The sequence below is a fragment of the Schistosoma haematobium genome, chromosome ZW (assembly GCF_000699445.3).
Source record: "Schistosoma haematobium chromosome ZW, whole genome shotgun sequence".
Lineage (NCBI taxonomy): Eukaryota > Metazoa > Platyhelminthes > Trematoda > Strigeidida > Schistosomatidae > Schistosoma > Schistosoma haematobium.
In genome coordinates, this window is record NC_067195.1 from 48420389 (window position 1) to 48439689 (window position 19301).

General features: G+C 30.6%; 1 protein-coding gene across 1 annotated transcript in view; it reads right to left on the reverse strand.

Moving 5' to 3' along the window:
* Window positions 1-19301, reverse strand: part of MS3_00003748 (uncharacterized protein) — a gene marked incomplete at its 3' end in the record, with an annotated part of 86212 nt that overhangs the window by 11748 nt on the left and 55163 nt on the right. Inside the window, exons 10-15 of the mRNA XM_012943827.3 lie at window positions 16830-16943; window positions 14622-14754; window positions 9704-9777; window positions 7510-7855; window positions 3949-4047; window positions 126-232 (exon numbers count right to left, since the gene is read on the reverse strand). Coding sequence (XP_012799281.3) covers window positions 126-232; window positions 3949-4047; window positions 7510-7855; window positions 9704-9777; window positions 14622-14754; window positions 16830-16943 — 873 coding nt within the window. The remainder of the gene's footprint in view (window positions 1-125; window positions 233-3948; window positions 4048-7509; window positions 7856-9703; window positions 9778-14621; window positions 14755-16829; window positions 16944-19301) is intronic.

The window sequence follows — 19301 nt, forward strand, 5'->3', positions numbered from 1 at the left end:
CAGTATCACAGATGCACTGTCATTTATGATTTGTAAGAAATTTCGCTTTTATTTAGTCAATGGGAAAGTTTGATCCTGTCAAGTCAATATAACATTTCATTTAACATAATATTCAATCAACTTACATTTTATGTCACCAAATATTAAGGATCCAACAAGTGACATACTAATGACTGCTATAGGTAAAGCAAAGTCTGTTAATATTTCCCGTTTTGTAGCAGTTAGAAATGGTCTATTAAATAAATAAAAACAATGGAAATTATCAAACAAATTGATATGTCTTGTGGCTTGGATGGTTCTTGATATATATGCTCGTCGGTGATTGTTGTGTCGGAAACGCTTATCACTTATACTCGAAATGAGGGACCTCTACAATTACCACAACGCAAAAGTAGGAACACAAACACTGGTATAAGTAAAGATTTATTAACCCCCAAAACACGACAACGACGACCTACTCGAAAATACACTCATTTATATATTGATTGTACACCCATTTTGATTAATAATTAGGATGAAGTCACATATATGAGAAATACTCAGTTATAACAAATCGCATACTGAGCATAGTTCATGTCAATTGAATAAAAGAATATCGCATATTATACAGAATAAAATATCATACGGGATAACAGAAACAAATACTGGGTTGATTAGTCATAACATTGAATCAAAACGGAAGTAATGTTGAAGAAAACTCATAATGAGTAAATCTATGGAATTTTGACTTCTTTCCATCATATAACAAACAAAAATGATCTCAACTATTGAAATTACTACAACCTCCACAAAACCCTATTTTGGTACCAATCAACATACGCTCACTGGTGACTGGCTTCAAGATGTAAATCCTGGAATTATAGTGAGAAACAGTGACCAGTGGACTTCAACCGGGTGAGTTGTGAGTTGGTCACTCACTGATGACAGTGGTGGATGTGTCGCTCAGTTTCATGGATTGGTTGAAGCTGGACATTAACATTATTGGATACCGGTCGACTCAGTGGTCTAGTGGTTAAGCGCTCGCGCGCGAGACTGATAAGTTCTGGGTTCGAGTCTCACGAGGCGGGGTCGTGGATGCGCACTGCTGTAAAGTTCCACAATAGGACGAAACGGCCGTCCACTACTTCCAGGTTTTCCATGATAGTCTAGCTTCAATTGACTCATGATCTCAACTATTGAAATTACTACAATCTACACAAAACACCTTCTGATACGAAGTAGATACTTCAGAAAAAATCATTTATATTCCGTTTTACAGGAACTACTTTTTTTCATATTATCAATCTTAAATTTCTAGAAAAATCAATATTAAGTAAACAGGAGGTCAATTGGAAGAATAAATCAATGAATATATTCATATTTCATTGTTTTTTTATGATTAACACTGATTGTAAAAACTGAAATATCTTCTATTTTTTTCTTCTTTTGTATAGTTATATTTCATTGCAGTATACATCGAATAAAGAATTTACAGTTAACCATTGTATTCTATATCTGTTAATCTAATTTAGAAACTTCCATATTCATGTAAATGATAAATATATGTAGTTTTTATGAGTTATATTGTTTTTTGAAAAAAATTCTTGTTTTACCCTTTCTATGATATTTTGAAGAAAATTTAAAATTCATTAAGTAAATGTATTTGTACTAGACACAATTTATATATGGTAGTGATTTATCAAAATCAAAATGATAAATATGTGAATAATTCAGTTTAGGGGTTGTAGAGATTGTTAACTTTTTGATTGAAATCATGAGTCAATTGAAGCTAGACCACCATGGATGCGTACTGCTGAGGAGTCCCATACTAGGACGAAACGGCCGTCCAGTGCTTCCAGGTTTTCCATGGTGGCCTAGCTTCAATTGACTCATGATTTCAATCAAAAAGATTAATTCGGTATTAAAAAACTAATGAAAATGTATAAACGTTCAAATTAATCAGTAGGTCTTTAGTTGAATAAAGTGATTAGGAAATATGCGAACTGTTATATACGAATAAAGAATAAGTGAATAGGAATAGCTAGGACTTAATTATAAGTTGTTATTATATGTATATATTCTTATTGTATAACTATTAAGTAACTATATGGTATGTATATTCATATTCCTTTTGTTATAAGCTTCCATTTGGTCTATTGACTACTAATAAATGACTTACTATTCTTAAGTTATTCCCAATCTATCAGTTACAATCTCTCAAAACCAAAGCCACTTTCAGTCTGGTCGTGTTTAGTTGTTATTTTCTATTTTATGGTATGATGCGGTATGATTTGCTTGTATGTCAACTAAGTAAATCTGAGATACATGATTCATATAGCCAAGGCTGATATGGGTATTTTGAATGAACTGGCTGGGTTAGGTGAGGAGCTACTATCTCGGTGGACTAGTAAGAACTCAGAGTTGAATCTAGCGTGTTCGTACTGGTTGATGCGTCATTGGTCTGATCAATAAGTTGGCGTTCTAAATGGTGATAATCAACAGGACATAAGAACATAACAACAACGATTTAAAGTTTATTGTCAGAAAAAAGTATTGTGGATAGTAATGGTTGAATTTACGAGTCAATGAAGCTAGACAACCATAGAAAGCTTGGAAGCACTGGACGGCCGTTTTGTCCTAGTATGGGACTTCTCAACAGTGCGCATTCACAATCCCGCCCCGCGAGATTCGAAGTCACCATCTATCGGTCTAGCGTGTGGACGCTTAACCTTTAGACCACTGGGCTGGCATTCAGTGGTGATAATATCTAACTTCAACCAATCCACGAAATTGTGCCACCATCCACCATTGTCTTCAGTGAGTTACTATCTCACAACAGACTCGGTTGAACTTCATTGTTTACGGCACTGGAATCCACTGATTGCCACTATCCATCTTTGCTTATGATTTCATTTTATGTTTCAAGGATAATATAATGAGAACATGTATATTTCGTTTCTAAATAATTTTGTTTCTATGCTTGTCGTTTCTCATTCTAGAATATGCATATTTTCTATCTAGAAATATTTACATTATTTAACTTATGAAGATCTCTTATAATTCTTCGACACTTTTTGTGATTTCTATTAGTCTTCACTTATAAGAATGTCTTCGTAATTATGATATATAATATGTACACTGATTTTATTGATTGATACTATTATGTTTAGATTGTATAAAGCTTGTGAAGTTAAATGTTATTACTTTAATCAAAATTATAGATGGGATAAACTATACGACATAACATTAAATATTATTTATGCTTTTTAATGGGCTAAATTTAACTGAAAAATGTAGACTACTTAAATCCACCTTTGTTTCATTATTAATAAAGTTTTGTGAATTTTGCAAATTTACCAGACCATAAAGTATTCTAGTTAATAAACTTTGGTAGGTGCATGGTTAGTTCATTTATGGTATAAAACCAAAGAATATATTTGTAGTTTCATTGATAACCATTAACAAGCATTAAAATATATAACAACAATTTCGTGGATTGGATGGACATTAACTCCGCTGGATGCTGCCTCAGTGGTCTAGAGATTAAGCGTTTGAGCGCGTGGCCGTTAGGTTCAGTGCTTCCAGATTTTCCATGGTTGTCTAGCTTTAATTGACTCATGAATTCAACTATTAAATAATTAAAAGATTAGTAGATAACTAACAATTCCAATGACCGATTAAAGCACTACAAATCAACTATCTAATAAATATTTATAAAAATCACATCAACTATTTCATAACACAGTAGTTGTCCAAGTTATCTATTTGTCGTTCGATTAATTCCTTCTAACAATAAGATATAATCATAAATTTTTCTAAAACGTTGGCCATAACTGTTACACTAATAAAACAAATTGAATATTTAATATCTATTGATTGAACAGTAATTTTATAGTTGGTATTTTAATGGTAACAAAATAGTTGATGAAAAGAATTTTTTGTTAAATATAAAAAAGAAAACAGATTTACAGATCACTTTTTATAGCCTTCGCTAAATGAATATAGATATATATGTATGTATATGCGGTTACATTAGAATTGAACCGATGGAATTTGTGATCATAAAATCTATATATTAAATAAACAAATAGGAAATAATAATAATAATCTAGTCGTTTATCTATTGCATAACACAAAGAATGCAACATTTATGAAGAAAGAAAATACTATTTCAATATCTTGTACTTATTCATGTCTGTATACTTATCTATTTATGTTTATTAAATATATGAATAAAAGTTACTTCTTGTTTCAGCATAGCAACTAACTTAAGGATATGAAAATAGAAAATAGAAATATATATCTGTTAAGCAATATTATATAATATTATATTTAATGTTCATTTTACAAATATTTTTCGTTTATTACATAATACTATTTATTTATGTAATTTATTGGACTAGTTTAAATATTATAAAGAATTAATGCATTAAAGTAGATACACATATGATTTTACTTGCAGCTTATATGAATACATTATTATGGTAGAATTGTAATCTAAATTTTGATGTAAAATTATTATTTTGTAGTTATCAAAGAATAAATGACTGCCGTTTGAAATCTTTAATATTCATATATTCAGTTACTAGTGAATAATACTAGAATTTTATAATGTACCAAGAAAAACTCAAATATACCAGTGTAATTGAGCACATAAAGAAATTAGATTGTAATAAACAATTTTCATTTTGGTCCCAGGAAAAATGAACATTTCAAAATGAAGTGCGAGAGGACTTCAGGAATAAAATAATGTCATTGATTGACAAGGTATATTTGTGGTGTGGGTTACTTATATCCATATAACTAGTATGTGACGGTGGTCAGGGATAGAATGTATTTCAGCAGAAGATCGATAAGGAAAGAACGAAAACGGAACGCGATTGGTATTAAAATGCATAAACAGTGAAATCGGAGACAATCGACTGATATTTGCAAAAGGGACAGTCAAGATTGAGACGATGGATTGATATTTTGCAAATTAACTATTTACTATATGGTTCTCAGATTTTATTGAGATGATCTCTAATTTCTTGTCTTCACTTGTGTTCTTGTTCACTATACATTTAGCATCATGATTTGTTCAATGGGCTTCTAGACACTTTAAATTAAACCAATTAAGAAATCGATAAGCTATTAGGGTTGTGTTTGACTACATCCAAAACTAATTCGAGCTACTGAAATGATTAATTAACTAAAATTATGAATAAATTAATATATTTGTAATATCCCAACCAGTAGAGAAATTAAATTTTTACTGACGTTTAGTGACTCAATGTAAGCCACTTCTTCAGAAAATTTAATTTTTCTACTAATTGAGATATTACAAATATATTAATTTATTTCTAAAAAAATCAAATTTATGTCGTTTACTGATTCTTGATGATGGAACGACTCTGAGTAATTATACAATATGATAGTTAAGGGATTTTCACATTAAAATGTAGATTATTTCATCGCATATAGATCAAGAATATCTAATGAAAGGTTTCAACTTAGATGTAATCTTTGCGAAGTCAAGTCGAATTCTAATTTGAACAGAACAGTAATTATTTGGTAAAATTTTAGTCACTCACTAGATACTAAACAGTTGAGTTTTATGTAAACTATTTGATCTACTCATTTGATATCAGTATATAAAGCTATGTTGGAAAGGAGTTTACCGATAAACATAGTTCGATTCAAATTCCATAAATGGCAAGAAGTCATTAATTTATCATGCTAAAAGCAAAAAGTTCCAGTCATAGTGACTTGTTCCTTTTTTGTCAGTCTTCTGGTTAATAGTCCGTGTATTAAAGGAGAATTCTCCCAATATTCCGTTAAGATGACAAGCAAAATCTCAATAAAATATACAAAGATTATTCAAAACAATACTTCTGATAGTTTATATGAAATTTTATCATGATTCGAGTGAATATCTTCATAAAAATTAGGCTCAGTATGTATGAAAACCACGAAATTATGTTAGTACAAATTTTAACGGTTGAAATGAAGCTGTTTCAAGTTTATCCCGAATATCTTTTATAAAATAATGAAAATCATCAAAGATAAATAAAGTTTAAACTATTTATGAATTATTCAGTCAACGTATTTATCATTGAAACAATCATACCAGAAACAATGTGACTACCTTCCGCTAATTCCAGACAATGTTTATGGAAAATGTCACTGGAATCTAACATTATTAATATATCTAAATTTGATTGTTATATTCAATGGAACTTCATTTACTAATCAATCATTAGATTGCAAAGATTGTAGTAATTTTTAATAGTTGAATTTATGAGTCAATCTAAGCTAGACTGCATTTATTTATTTAAACCCATAAACATTGGTACGAGGAGGCACCGAATATATATACGAGTTATTATTATTATTTTTTTTATTTCAACACATAAATATCGGTACAAGAGGGCACCAAATATATATGCGCCACACCATATTTGTGTGTGTGCGCTGTGATACTGCACGGGTGCCCAAACCGAAGCAGGTGGTTTTCTTAGGTGGCCACACCCGGAGCTTTCGACCTAAAGGTCTAATCCACAAGGCACTGGAGCAATGTCAGGAGATGCGGTCCCATGGTAGCCAGTGATCAACATTAGGTTCATACGCCATTTGTTCCTCCAGGATTCTTGAGCCCATTTACATCATTGGTTTGGAATCAGGGTTTTCCAACTACCCTAGGTGAACCCTCCGTGTCTGCAACCCGGTTAAAGCACCTGATATTCGCTTCTCATCCTCTCAATTTCGTAAACAACACCCCCAGTTTCTGTATACATGTGGCCATGTGAGAGCATTTCGAGTGAGAGAGCTGACTCTCCTCACACTTGTATATACCAGGGCATTTGAGGGCAGTGTTTTGTAAAACTATGAAATGCTAATAAACATCTTTGACGTGGAATTAAAATAGTTAATTTTATTACTAAAAAATGTATTGAATAAGTTCGCTTATGGTTTATTTATATCGCCTTTATGTAAGCAAATATAAATGATAAATGTAGAGTCTAAATTATTTGTTTTAAAGGATGTTTGTGGAAAACGTACACATTTTCTCTCGACTAATAGTTTGACATCTGAACTAATACTTTAAGAAGTTATTCACATTTAAATATTGAAGCCAGTATCATTCTCATCACACTAATCTGGTGTCTAATGATATGCAGATGTTTATTTGAACAAAACTGATTATTAATTATGTGATACCAATCTTATGTTCTACTTGGCATTGTCTTAGATTGAACTGACAAATAATAATAATAATATGGAGTGTCCTTATAGTGTGACCGATAGAATTCATCATCATCATTTTAGGGGCTAGACAAACATTTTGGTATTTACTTAGTGATTAATTAATGCAAATACTATTCATTCTGTTCATAAACATTATTAAAACAAGAAACACAGTCAAATCAAATCAACAATCGTCAATTTATAGTAATAATAAGCCTTCAATATTTCTTTCAGTGGAACAATCATTCAAGAACGTTTTATGTAAACTATTAGCATTTTATTATTAACAATAAATAAACTTACGTTTTAGTAAAATTTAAAAGATTCAATGCAATCCATACTGTACCTAGAAGTAAAACTAAATAAACTAGTGCAACTTCACGTTGACATCCTGACTGGATAATTGTAATATTTCTATTTGTATGTTGTGATGGTAACGATGGCAATGTAGAGGACGTTGATGATGAAGATGAAGATGATGATGGGAATGATTTGGATGGTAATATTTCAGGACAATTTTCTATAGAAATTTTATTAAATGAATAATTTGAATGAATGAAATTTATATGAAATCCCTGAATATTCAAAGTTTCATTTGATACTAATGAATAATTTGTTAATAAATTACAATGATAATTTTCTTGAAACGCTTGAATAAATGAAAAGATGGAAAAAAAATAAAGAGTGAGTGAGCAAGAGGGAAAGAGAGAGGTAAAAAGAAAACGATTTGCTTCGAGATATAATGAAAAATAACAAACGTAAATGAAACAAATCATTCTAGTTTAAAAATAAAGTAGCATAACTACAATAGTTTTCATACTTGTCGTAAATATAATACATAGACAACTTACTTAATACTAATTAGCTTATTAAGAAATAAATAAGAAATTGTGTGATTAATTTCTTTTATCACAAATAGAATAGTATAAAATAGCTTAGTGAATATACTTATTGGCAATTAAGCATATTGTTCTTCATTAACACAACATCATTTATGTTTTATATAAACTTAGATTTCTGATCAGTAAATTAATTTATTAAATTAATTAAAACATATTTTTTGTTCAATAATAAAAGAATTTATCATAAATGTTAGTTTTATACAAATACTTAACTGTTCTTAAACAAATACAATCGTCAATATTCTATCTGAATTGTAAAGAATGAAATCTTTAAATAAAAATGGAAACTGTTTCTATGTGTTCAGTTTTTATCATTAGTTACTTCACTTGTTGTTACTGTTGATAGGTCATATTATGCTTGAAACTTATACATGTTTTACATTAACAATTATGTAGATACATTTTCTTAAGTGTTATCACTAGTTTTATTGTGTACTTAACAGTGATGATTTGCTCACTTACTTTAATATTGTGTTACATCAATACCCCAAGACAGAGCTGTTAGAAAGTATCGTTATTCTGTTTATACAAATGATTATTAATTTTCTGTGGATAATGTGATTTAATACCTAAGACCGAGACCAAAGTATCCAACAATACTAATTTTGATCCAAAAAGTGTAGTTTTTGTATAAATATTATAAAATTTTAAAAATTTGAGCTAATGATTCTGATACTAGGGTAAATGTTTTGATTTCATTACGGGACCTTCAGACATCAGGTTCAATTTCGTATGGAGCAGCACTTCTGATGAATTCCATAAGGAGACAACACTAATGTAGATATTTTTTCTCTAAAATAGTTAATTAAATGATTATAAAATTTATTTTGTTAGGTAATAAGAGGTAAAAAACCATATAACTAAGTTTTATGATAGTTGAAATTTGTCATCAAGGTGTATAATTATCTTGAAAAGATTAGTGTTCATCTTATTACCAAAAATGATCGTTTCATTATTCGAAGACTGAGTTATTTTCACAGTGAATAATTACTGTCTGTTTGTTCTGTCCCCATATACAACTTGAAATTATTGACCGCTTAACATCGAAATACGGTTTTTTGAATGCATAATCACTTTCAATTTTAAAATAATTACACATTAATAAAGCCTACCACACTATGCGGTATTCATCAGTTCCTTATTGACAAAATAATCAGGTCAGAAAAAACTTAACAAAGATATAAATATCTCTAATTAGTTTCTGAATTATAATTACGTCGATATTTGAATTTGAAAAGTAGGATTAACGCCAATACTTTCGTATTTTATGATCTGCCTAAGACTTTCCTGTTATTTTGATTCATTTGGAATTCATGCATAAATGGAACTTGTAGGCCAGTAGAAACAATCATTTTGGAACTTAAACTATTATAATTTTGGCATTGGTCATCCTAAGAAATATACTCACTGAATTTGTAGAGAATAAATGATACTCAAACTTATATTAGTGATTTGAATAAAATGTAATTCAAATAGAAGGAAAAAAGAAGCCAACAGTAAGTTGATAACCTGTTTGTAACATAGATATAAAGTTCAACAAATAAATCTCTATGCAAAGGAAAAAAATATATATATCTGCATGAATAGATACGTACTTGCATATAAATCGTTTCCAGCATCGTATAAAAATGCCATTGAAACAAACATAGCAAATATCTCTTCTGTCGATCTATCGAAAAGAAAAATTAGTATTGAATACAAGATCAGATTCTAGGCCGATATATTTCATTTAATCGAAGACAAAGAATATAACGGAACTTTTAATACATGCGTCAATTATTACGCAACGGTTAAATAATTTAATTTATCCAACGTCATGGAAGTGTGATTTAGAAATATAAGGTGGTGGTTAGAGATAGCCGTCAGGAAAGCCTGGGCCTAGGTTTAGTGACTCTAGATACTCATCAGCATGGTTGACCAGTATAATTTGACGAGAATCAAGAAGAACTTCACATATATGATATTTGTCACTACCCACTGTTCAATTAGTTGTAAATTTATCTCAGTACTACGGGAGGTCAGTCGCGGCCCGGACTGCTGAATGGTTACATCTCTGACACGGGATCGAACCGTTCACTTCCCTTAGGATTACAGATATACCATAATGACGACTGCCAAACAGAAAGATGCCTAGGTCTAGTTTTTCTATCGACTACCTCGCACCATCACTTTACATCTCAACATAGTGCACACGATGCTGAGCCACTGAGATAAGTGACAACAATGCAACTCAAATGATAGAATTCAATCATCGCCAAGAAGGATTTAACATGCCTGAAATTGGTTATTATCCAGTGATCAGTCAATTGTAAAAAGATTTGAAAAATCCCTATGATTTATGTTTCTTTTTCATGTAGTGATATTATTCATATTTATTGATTAGTAAATTGCATTCGAAATATACTTTATGATTTTTCACAAAATACCATACATGATTTATATACATAAAGTATTAAGTACGATTGCCGTTGGTATTGTGTAATAGTACATAAGTTTTATGACGAAGTCAACTTTTAGAATGATGATAAAATTTGGAAAGAAACTTAAAGATCCCAATCAATATTAATAAAGGAGATACGCACATTCTGACTTCATTTCAGTTCCTTGATTGTATATTAATGTGTTATTATAAGGAGATATTCATTTACTCTCAGTTTGTTGATTCTGTTTAACCTTAATCGTAACAAGAAAAAATATAATGTCAACAATATGTCACCAATAAAATGTTTTCGGTTATCCAGCCTAATAAGAAATTTACTTCACTGCAATTATGAGATAATATATAGATACTGTGGTGTGTGCTACTTATATTGACATAAGTAGTATATGATGTTAGTCGTAAACAGAAAGTCTGGCACCAGAGAGACAAGAGGATCGAACAGTACAGAATGGAAACAGAATGCAATTTGTATGGAAATGCAAGAACAACGAAATCTGAGTCATTTTGAGACAATCGGTGGACATTTTGCAAATTACGTGTTTACTATTTGATTGTTAGATTTTATTAACAGGTCCTGTAATTTTGTGTCATATGCATTCGATTGTCCCCACTCGTGTTCTGTTCACTACAATACAATTGAGCTGAACAATTAAAAAAATACGTTAAATTCAGATGTAAACATTAGTGAAAGGAAGTTAACGTATTTGTAATTATTACAAAACTGTGTAACTATTTAACATAGATCAGTTCTTCACTAATTAAGTAGTTGGTTCGGTAATTTCCTCAATATTAGGTCATCTCATAGTTTTGAAATAAACTTGAATGAAAATGTAAAAATAACATTATTGTTCTACTTTTCAGGATAAATAACAGAACTGTTTTGATTGAAAACGAGTTTAACACCATCAAAGAATGTCTCGATTAGCTAAATTTAGAAACTTCGTGATTACTGGAGTATTATAGTGCCAGTAGAAGAAGTGGCTTTATTATTATTATCATTACCAAATTATTTATAATGGCACTGGTTGAAGTTAGATATTAACACTGTTGGATGCCTGCCGGTTCAGTGGTCTAGAGATTAAGCGTTCGCGCGCGATACTGATAGCTCCTGAGTTCGGATCCCGCGGAGCAAGATCGTGGATACGCACTGCTAAGAGATCCCATACTGGGACGAAACGCCTGTTCAGTGCTTCCAGTGTAAATTATAGGCAAACGAATAAAAACGAACAAGTCTTTTTTCGTAAAACATTTGGTCCTATAAAAAGAGTGACTATTTTAATTCGTTTATTCACATTATTATGAAAGAAAAGAATGGAATCTGGTGTACTAATGAGAAAGAAAAGTCAATTTCTTCACAAAACTATACAATTAAATGGATATTTGTATGAAAAACAAGAATGAAATTATTGTTATACACAATGAAATATATAAATAAGTCTATTTCGTTCATTATAATGTTCAGATTTTCCTAGTGTCATAATAAAATATTAATTGATTAATTCTATAAAATAAGCGTTTAAAACATGGAGCATAACATACATATTGTTTACAATATAAAGAAATTCATTACTTTAGGAAGAGAAAATCAGTCATTCTACGCAACAAAAAGAAGTTTTTGAGACTAAGTAACATAATCATAGTAATAAATAGAAACAAACATTCAGATAGAAAACAATATAAGTGAATAGAAAGAGAGAGAGTAAGCAAAAGTAAAAAGAACACTTATCACTTCATATAGAAAAAGAATAATAGGAATTTTGATATAATGAATGGGTATACTTTATATTTATTCATTCATTTTTCTCTAACAAGTATATTTACCACTACTATTATTATTCAATCAAACATTCAATAGAATATTATCTATTCAAAACAAAATAATATAGAGACCATTTACGTAGAAAGATGAATGAATAAATTAATTGAGATAACTAAGTACTATTAATATATAAACTGACTAAATAACTAAGAAGTTTAATGAAGTAATGAGAATAGATTAATAAGTGTACAATTTAAATAAAAACAGTCAAATTATTTTTTGATTGAGATAATGAATCGATTGATGTAAGACCACCATTGAAAACCTGGAAGCAATGGACGGCCGTTTCGTCCTATTGTGGGACTCCCCAACAGTGCGCATCCACGATCCCGCTCGCGGGATTCAAACCTGGGGCCTTCAGTCTCGCACGCGAACGCTTAACCTACTGAGTCACTGGGCCGGCATCCAACGGTGTTAATGTCTAACCTCAACCAATCCACGAAGTTGCGCGACCATCTTCCATTGTACTGAGGTAGACACCTGTTTCTACCCGACACGGATTAGCTCCACTGGTCAAATTATTAATTTTTTCCAATACATGTTAGTGTGGTGAATGAGAACACAACATTGGGGACAATCAAATTTATTACAACACATAATAACAGAATTTCTTAGTAAAATCTGAGAACCGTTCAGTATATTCTTCATTTACAAAATGTCAATCAATTGTATCAAACTTGATTATGCGTTTTGCAGAATGTCAATCAATTGTCACAGACTTGACTGATTCTTCTATTTTACACCAATCCCTCTCTGTGGTTGTTCTCTACTCTTTGATCTCCTTAACATTCTGCCACCAGGCATTTCCCTTTTGATTGACGACATATACTACTTATATCTGTCGACATCAATAACACACACCACATTAGTAATTTTTTTTATTTAGAAGAAAAATACACTTCGTTTATTATTTCTCCTTTAAAAGCATTATTCATTTGTAATGCATTAAAATAATAAGCTTATATATGTAACAGATAACATTTAGTAATAATAATAAGATACTTGTAGAATGTAGTCAAATAACAAAATAATATTTTGAAATTATGAATCATTTACACCCTCTTCACGTATCCATAAACGAATGCAAATTATTAATAAAACAATGTGGTATAATATCAATGATATCAATGTATGAAGATGTAAATTGAACTAAAAAATATCAGCATTTTAAACTGCGGGGAATCTAAAAATTCCTCAGAGATTTTCTCAAAGGATAAGCTTCAAATCAATCAGTAGTCAGTAGACCTGATTTATCAACCCATTTGAAAAACCTCAAGCAATAATCTGATGAAATATTGACCGTAAAAATAGATCAATTAAAATACAGAGACAAATGGAAAGAATAAAATCTGTGAAACTAACCGATTACAATTAAAGCCACTAGAATAAACTGATTTAAGAGACGTTGAATAACTAATAAGTTCATTTCGATATTAAGTTAACTATTTGAATAAATCGTTTAGCTCACGGTACTCAAAACACATCTAAAAAACTTTTTACTTTCAGATTTTTGCAATAGAAATGTTTATTAAACTAATCAACATTTTAAGCAAAGATGGATAGTGCCTGGCAGCGGAATCTAGGACACACGTTTCTTCCTCTTTCGAACTAATCAACTGGATGTACCTGCATCGCACAGTTGGTGTTCATTCTGAAACTCGAACACAGTACCATTCGCTTTAATTGCCATCGCATTATTAACTGAGTGAATTTAAACATCACCCAGTTGAACAAGCAAGTGGCCATTACAACTCAATAGCTAAGTGAATAACGCGATGGCGTTTGAAGCGAACGGTAAAGGGTTTGAGTCACATAGTGAAAATCATTTCTGAAGTGCAGGTACATCCAAATGACGAGTTGCAAATAGGATGGAACTCGAGTCCTAGATTCCACTAACAAGCACTACCAATCTTTGTTTATAATCCTTGTGAATTAAGACATTATCGAAGCAATCTGAATAGGATGCACATATGCCAATAAGAGACTGATCAATTGCAATCCTAAACATTAATGGGAATATTCAAATAAACAATACCAAGTGAATTTTATCACTTTTAATTAACTTTAATGATTTAGATTATGAAAGTTTGATTTAATTAGATTTTATAGTGTAAATATTTTTGTTACGCATAATAACAAATGTTATGTGTTATTTTTTATTATTATCAAAATGGACTTTAAAATTTGGTACGATCTCGTTTATATCAATTCAATGACAAGGGGTGTAGAAGAAAAAAAACAATTTATAACTAACCTTGTAGACCATTTCATCCAACGACTAAATCCACAAACAGAATAAATGATTAAAAATAAACTATTAAACAATCCAATACATGCATACATTGCATAAAAATTAATGGAATATGTTTCAGATATGGTATAAATAACTGGGATAAAAAAAAGATTAAAAAGAAATGAAAAATGAAATTTATACATTGTACATTGAACAATAATAATGATATGGTTAAAATAAAGTATTCAATATAAAATTTAAATAAAATGTGATGAAATGATATTGGCGGGTAATAACTTTCAACATTTGAATATGAGAGGAAATCCTATAAGCATTTGAACTGTAATTATTAGATTTGAAATTCAACGATTAAATATTAAGAGTAGAGTTTGTAACTTTTCTCTTAGATTTGGATATTTTTTGTATACAATAAGCTTACAAATAGTTGAAATTGGATTTTTAATTCCTAGTTATAAGGAGAAGCTCTAGATGTGGAAACGTTCATGTATCTGAACCAGCATCGTCGATGTAAAATGAGGATTTGATGAGGATGTAAAAGCGAGGACAGTATTTCTATAATTTAGAAACATCTGGAATTCAAAATAACTGTTAACCAATATCAAAGTCAGAATTTTCAATACGAACGTCCAGACAGTCCTACTGTATGAAGCTAAAACGTGGAGAATTACCACACCCATCATCAAAAAGGTACAAGTACTTATAAGCAATTGTCTACACATGATACTCAATGTCCGTTGGTTGGATAACATCAGCAACAGACTACTGAGGGAGAGAACAAACCAACTTCCAACTGAGGAGGAAATTAGGGAAGGACATTGGAAGTGGATAAAACACACATTAAGGAAATCATGAAACTGCATCACGAGGCAAGCGCTAACCCGAACTCTTGAAGGGAAACGGAAAAGAGAAAGGCCAAAATACACACTGAGTCTGGAAGCGGAAGCAGATATGAATGGCAACTGGAAAGAACTAGTAAGGATTGCGAAGGACAAAGTTGGATGGAGAGTGTTGGTGGGCGGCTTATGCTCTTCCATGAGAGGCGACAAGAGTAAGTAACTACGTAAGAGATGTATATGATTTGTTTATAGACTAATAAATCATATTCAATTGAATCGTGTTACCTGTTAGTGAATAAAAAGATAATTATTGCATTTTTATTTGTGGACTCCTAACAGTCATATATTCATTAATGTCAATAAATCATGTTATCTGAAGAGATTAGCATAATATATGTTAATAAGTGAATATCTAATGTTGGCTGGAAGTATTAAATGAAGCATAAATACTGTAATTTAAATTGTAGGCCATTGGAAGCCTGATCTCATTAGATAAGTAGCCAGAAGAATTTAAAATAGAATCGCAAATTATTTCAATACAGCCTGTTTAATTATCTACACAATTTTAAGTTCAGACTAAACGCTAAATATCATAGTTCAAACAAGTTGTAGGGTTAATTTACAGTTTCTTGATGAAAGATTTCTAAGACACCTTTGTTTTCTTCTCATTTGTTAGCAAAGATTCCAAACAAGTAATTGGAAATAGTTATATCTAAACAAACCAGAGCTAAACGTGTATGTAAACCACACACAATTAAAGACTTGTGATGAGTTTCTCTAAAATTCTGAGTTATTCTGAGTTAGAACCAAAGGATTTCATCATAGAAAGCAAACTGATTAGTAACAGTTTGAAGGATAAGTGTTTCTGTTTGAAAAGTAATACGAAAATTTGAAGATATGAATAGTTTTAAGATTGTATTACAGACTTTAAACGCGCAAGTCAAGCAAAAAAAGAAATAAGAATAGCTGCTTCTTTTTAATCTCCCGTTATCAACCAAATTACAGACAAGAATTCTGACATATGTATTGACATAAGTTTGTTTAAGATTACCTTACAAATAGTTTAAATTTTATTTCTATTACTTTTACATATCTAGTATCATTCTTTCATGTTTCATCAAATGTGTCAACAGAGAAATGTGAATAACTTTTGATCATGGTTACAAAGTGCAAAATACTTATCAAAATAGAATAATTTAAAATATCCTAAATTGAAATGGTTGATATATATCGAATAAAGGCTTATTTATCTATATTGAGAAAAACACACACACACACATACACTTTTGAATACCATCTGAATAATATACCTTTTGCTATAAGATTATTTAATACATTAATATTTATGTTGAATTAAAAACAAATAACTTACTTTTTATGTATAATGCTAATGGAGCTGTTGATAAAAGTACAAGTAATGGTTGACCTCCAAAAACTCCATAACATAATCCACCTATCGTTTGACCCATTATTACACGTGTAACATCTGGAAAATTAATTTGATCATTCAAAATAAGAAATATATGAAAACAATAATTGTGATAAATAATTTAAAAACAATGGTTATTAATATCGATATTCTTTTTTGGTGAAGTTCATACATTTAAAAGGAAAACATCATTAAGTTATTGTTATTATTTACAGAAGTCATGAAAATAAGTGGAAAACAAAATCTTCCTATACTCATAATAATCATGTTCTCAGTATTGACTTTCATTAAGATACAGTGGCTGAAATTCAAGTGGGAGTCCGTGTCTAGTTGAGTTCAACCAAGTCGGGAATGAGACAGTTATCTATTACAGGCAACGGAGATGGTCACACAATACCCTGAATTGAGGTCAGGCGTTCTAACTCTGGTAGTGCGGTCGTGGATCTATCCCCTCGAGTAGCCCCATACAAGGAGGGAACGGCTATCCGGTGCTTTCACGTTTTCAACGGTGGTCACGTTGTGCTTTAAACTATGAAAATTCTATAACTTCCACAAGCCATTCCTATGCTAAACAAAACAAATTGATATCATGTACATTGAATATCAACTTTTCCTTGTGTAAATCATTCCTATTATATTACTTATTTGCTAGTTTTCGTCATGAGAATGTGATTTAATATTTATCGCGCTTTTACTCACTAATGTATACTGGTACATAACCTGATGAATGCAATATGAAATTATGATATCCCAGTAGAGGATATTTATGTTTATCTTTTGTTTCTAAAATGTTTGTCATTTTTTAAATCCTTCAGAATGAGTTAGTTATTATTACATTCTAATTTTACGAAGGAAAACGTTTTTCCATATTTTTATCGTCAATTAATTGTTATTCTCTATGATTTAGTTATTCATTGTTGTATTGAGTACATAGATGTTTCAGATGGTGCAATTATAAATTATTTTCCTTCTTTCTATATGGAAATATATATTTTTACATCCCTACAGTGGATGCCTAATTCTCATTTTGTTGACTGATCCGGTTCACTAAACTAGAAGAATCTCAACTTTTCATTAAAAAAAGTGCCTTACAGAACACGGGGTCGATAATTTATTTACTTTAACACTTTGAACTCCTTTCCCGTTTTCTTTCTCCTAAAGATGCATTTTATCTTTCTAGTACTAAGTAACTGACAACAAAAAATAGTATAATGTGTTCCTATTTATCAATTACATTAACTATGTCGCATATTATAACTTAAGCGAAAGAAACTTTATAATAAATTGTTTAATGAATTCTTCGATGTAATGTACCAAGGTTGAAAATATTAGAGATGCTTAAAATTGACAGATTATTTACGACAATCTTTTGTTGCGAAATTCCCTATGTACTACATCTTAGTGATGAACAAGAAATCAAAAGTTAATATATTCGTCATTATTTTTGATTTTTTTTATATGAAAAAACGTTGAACTAACTGAAAACTTCATCCTAATTAGTACTTGTCAATAAAGTAAATCTTCAGTCATAGATAAACTAATATTCCCTATCTGATTAGAATACATTATTATTCAATTGGTCCACAAATTGAAAAACGGATCAATCAGCACTAAGAACTTGATAATTATGGTACTGGTTATTACTTAGTGTTCAAGCACTGACTATAAGAATTCGAACACTTAGATGTAATTATAAATCTATAAAATTATCAAAGATGATAAATACAAATCATGGTATAGAGGGTTTGTTTGAATATTTCTGTAGATCTGATGTTTATCTATACCATTTTGAAAGGTTCTATCACATTTAATTCTATAAACAAAGATAGATAGTGGCTAGCAGTGGAATTCAGAACGCGCGTTTCGTACTATTTTGAACTCGTCAGCTGGATGCACCTGCATGCGGATTACGGTAATATCGAGGCAATACGCACAGTATGCACATACACCAATAAGAGACTGGTCAATTGAAGTCCTAAACATAATTTGGAAAATTCAAGTGAACAATACCAAGTGAATTTAAACCTCACCCAATTGAACAAGCAAGTGGCCATTACAACTCAGTAGCTAAGTGAATAACGCGATGACGTTTGAAGCGAACGGTAAAGGGTTTGAGTCACACAGTGAACATCAACTCTGAAATGCAGGTACATCCAGCTGACCAGTTGCATATAGGATGGAACTCGATTCCTAGATTCCGCTAATAACCACTACCGATCTTTGTGAATTAAGACATTATCGAAGCAATCTGAATAGGATGCACATATGCCAATAAGAGACTGATCAATCGCAATCCTAAACATCAATGGGAAGTTTCAAGTAAGCAACACCAAATGAATTTTACAGTTAATCCTAGTTATTTTTTCGATTACTATTGTTTTCTTAATAACTTTTATACGAACAGTTAATTTCGCT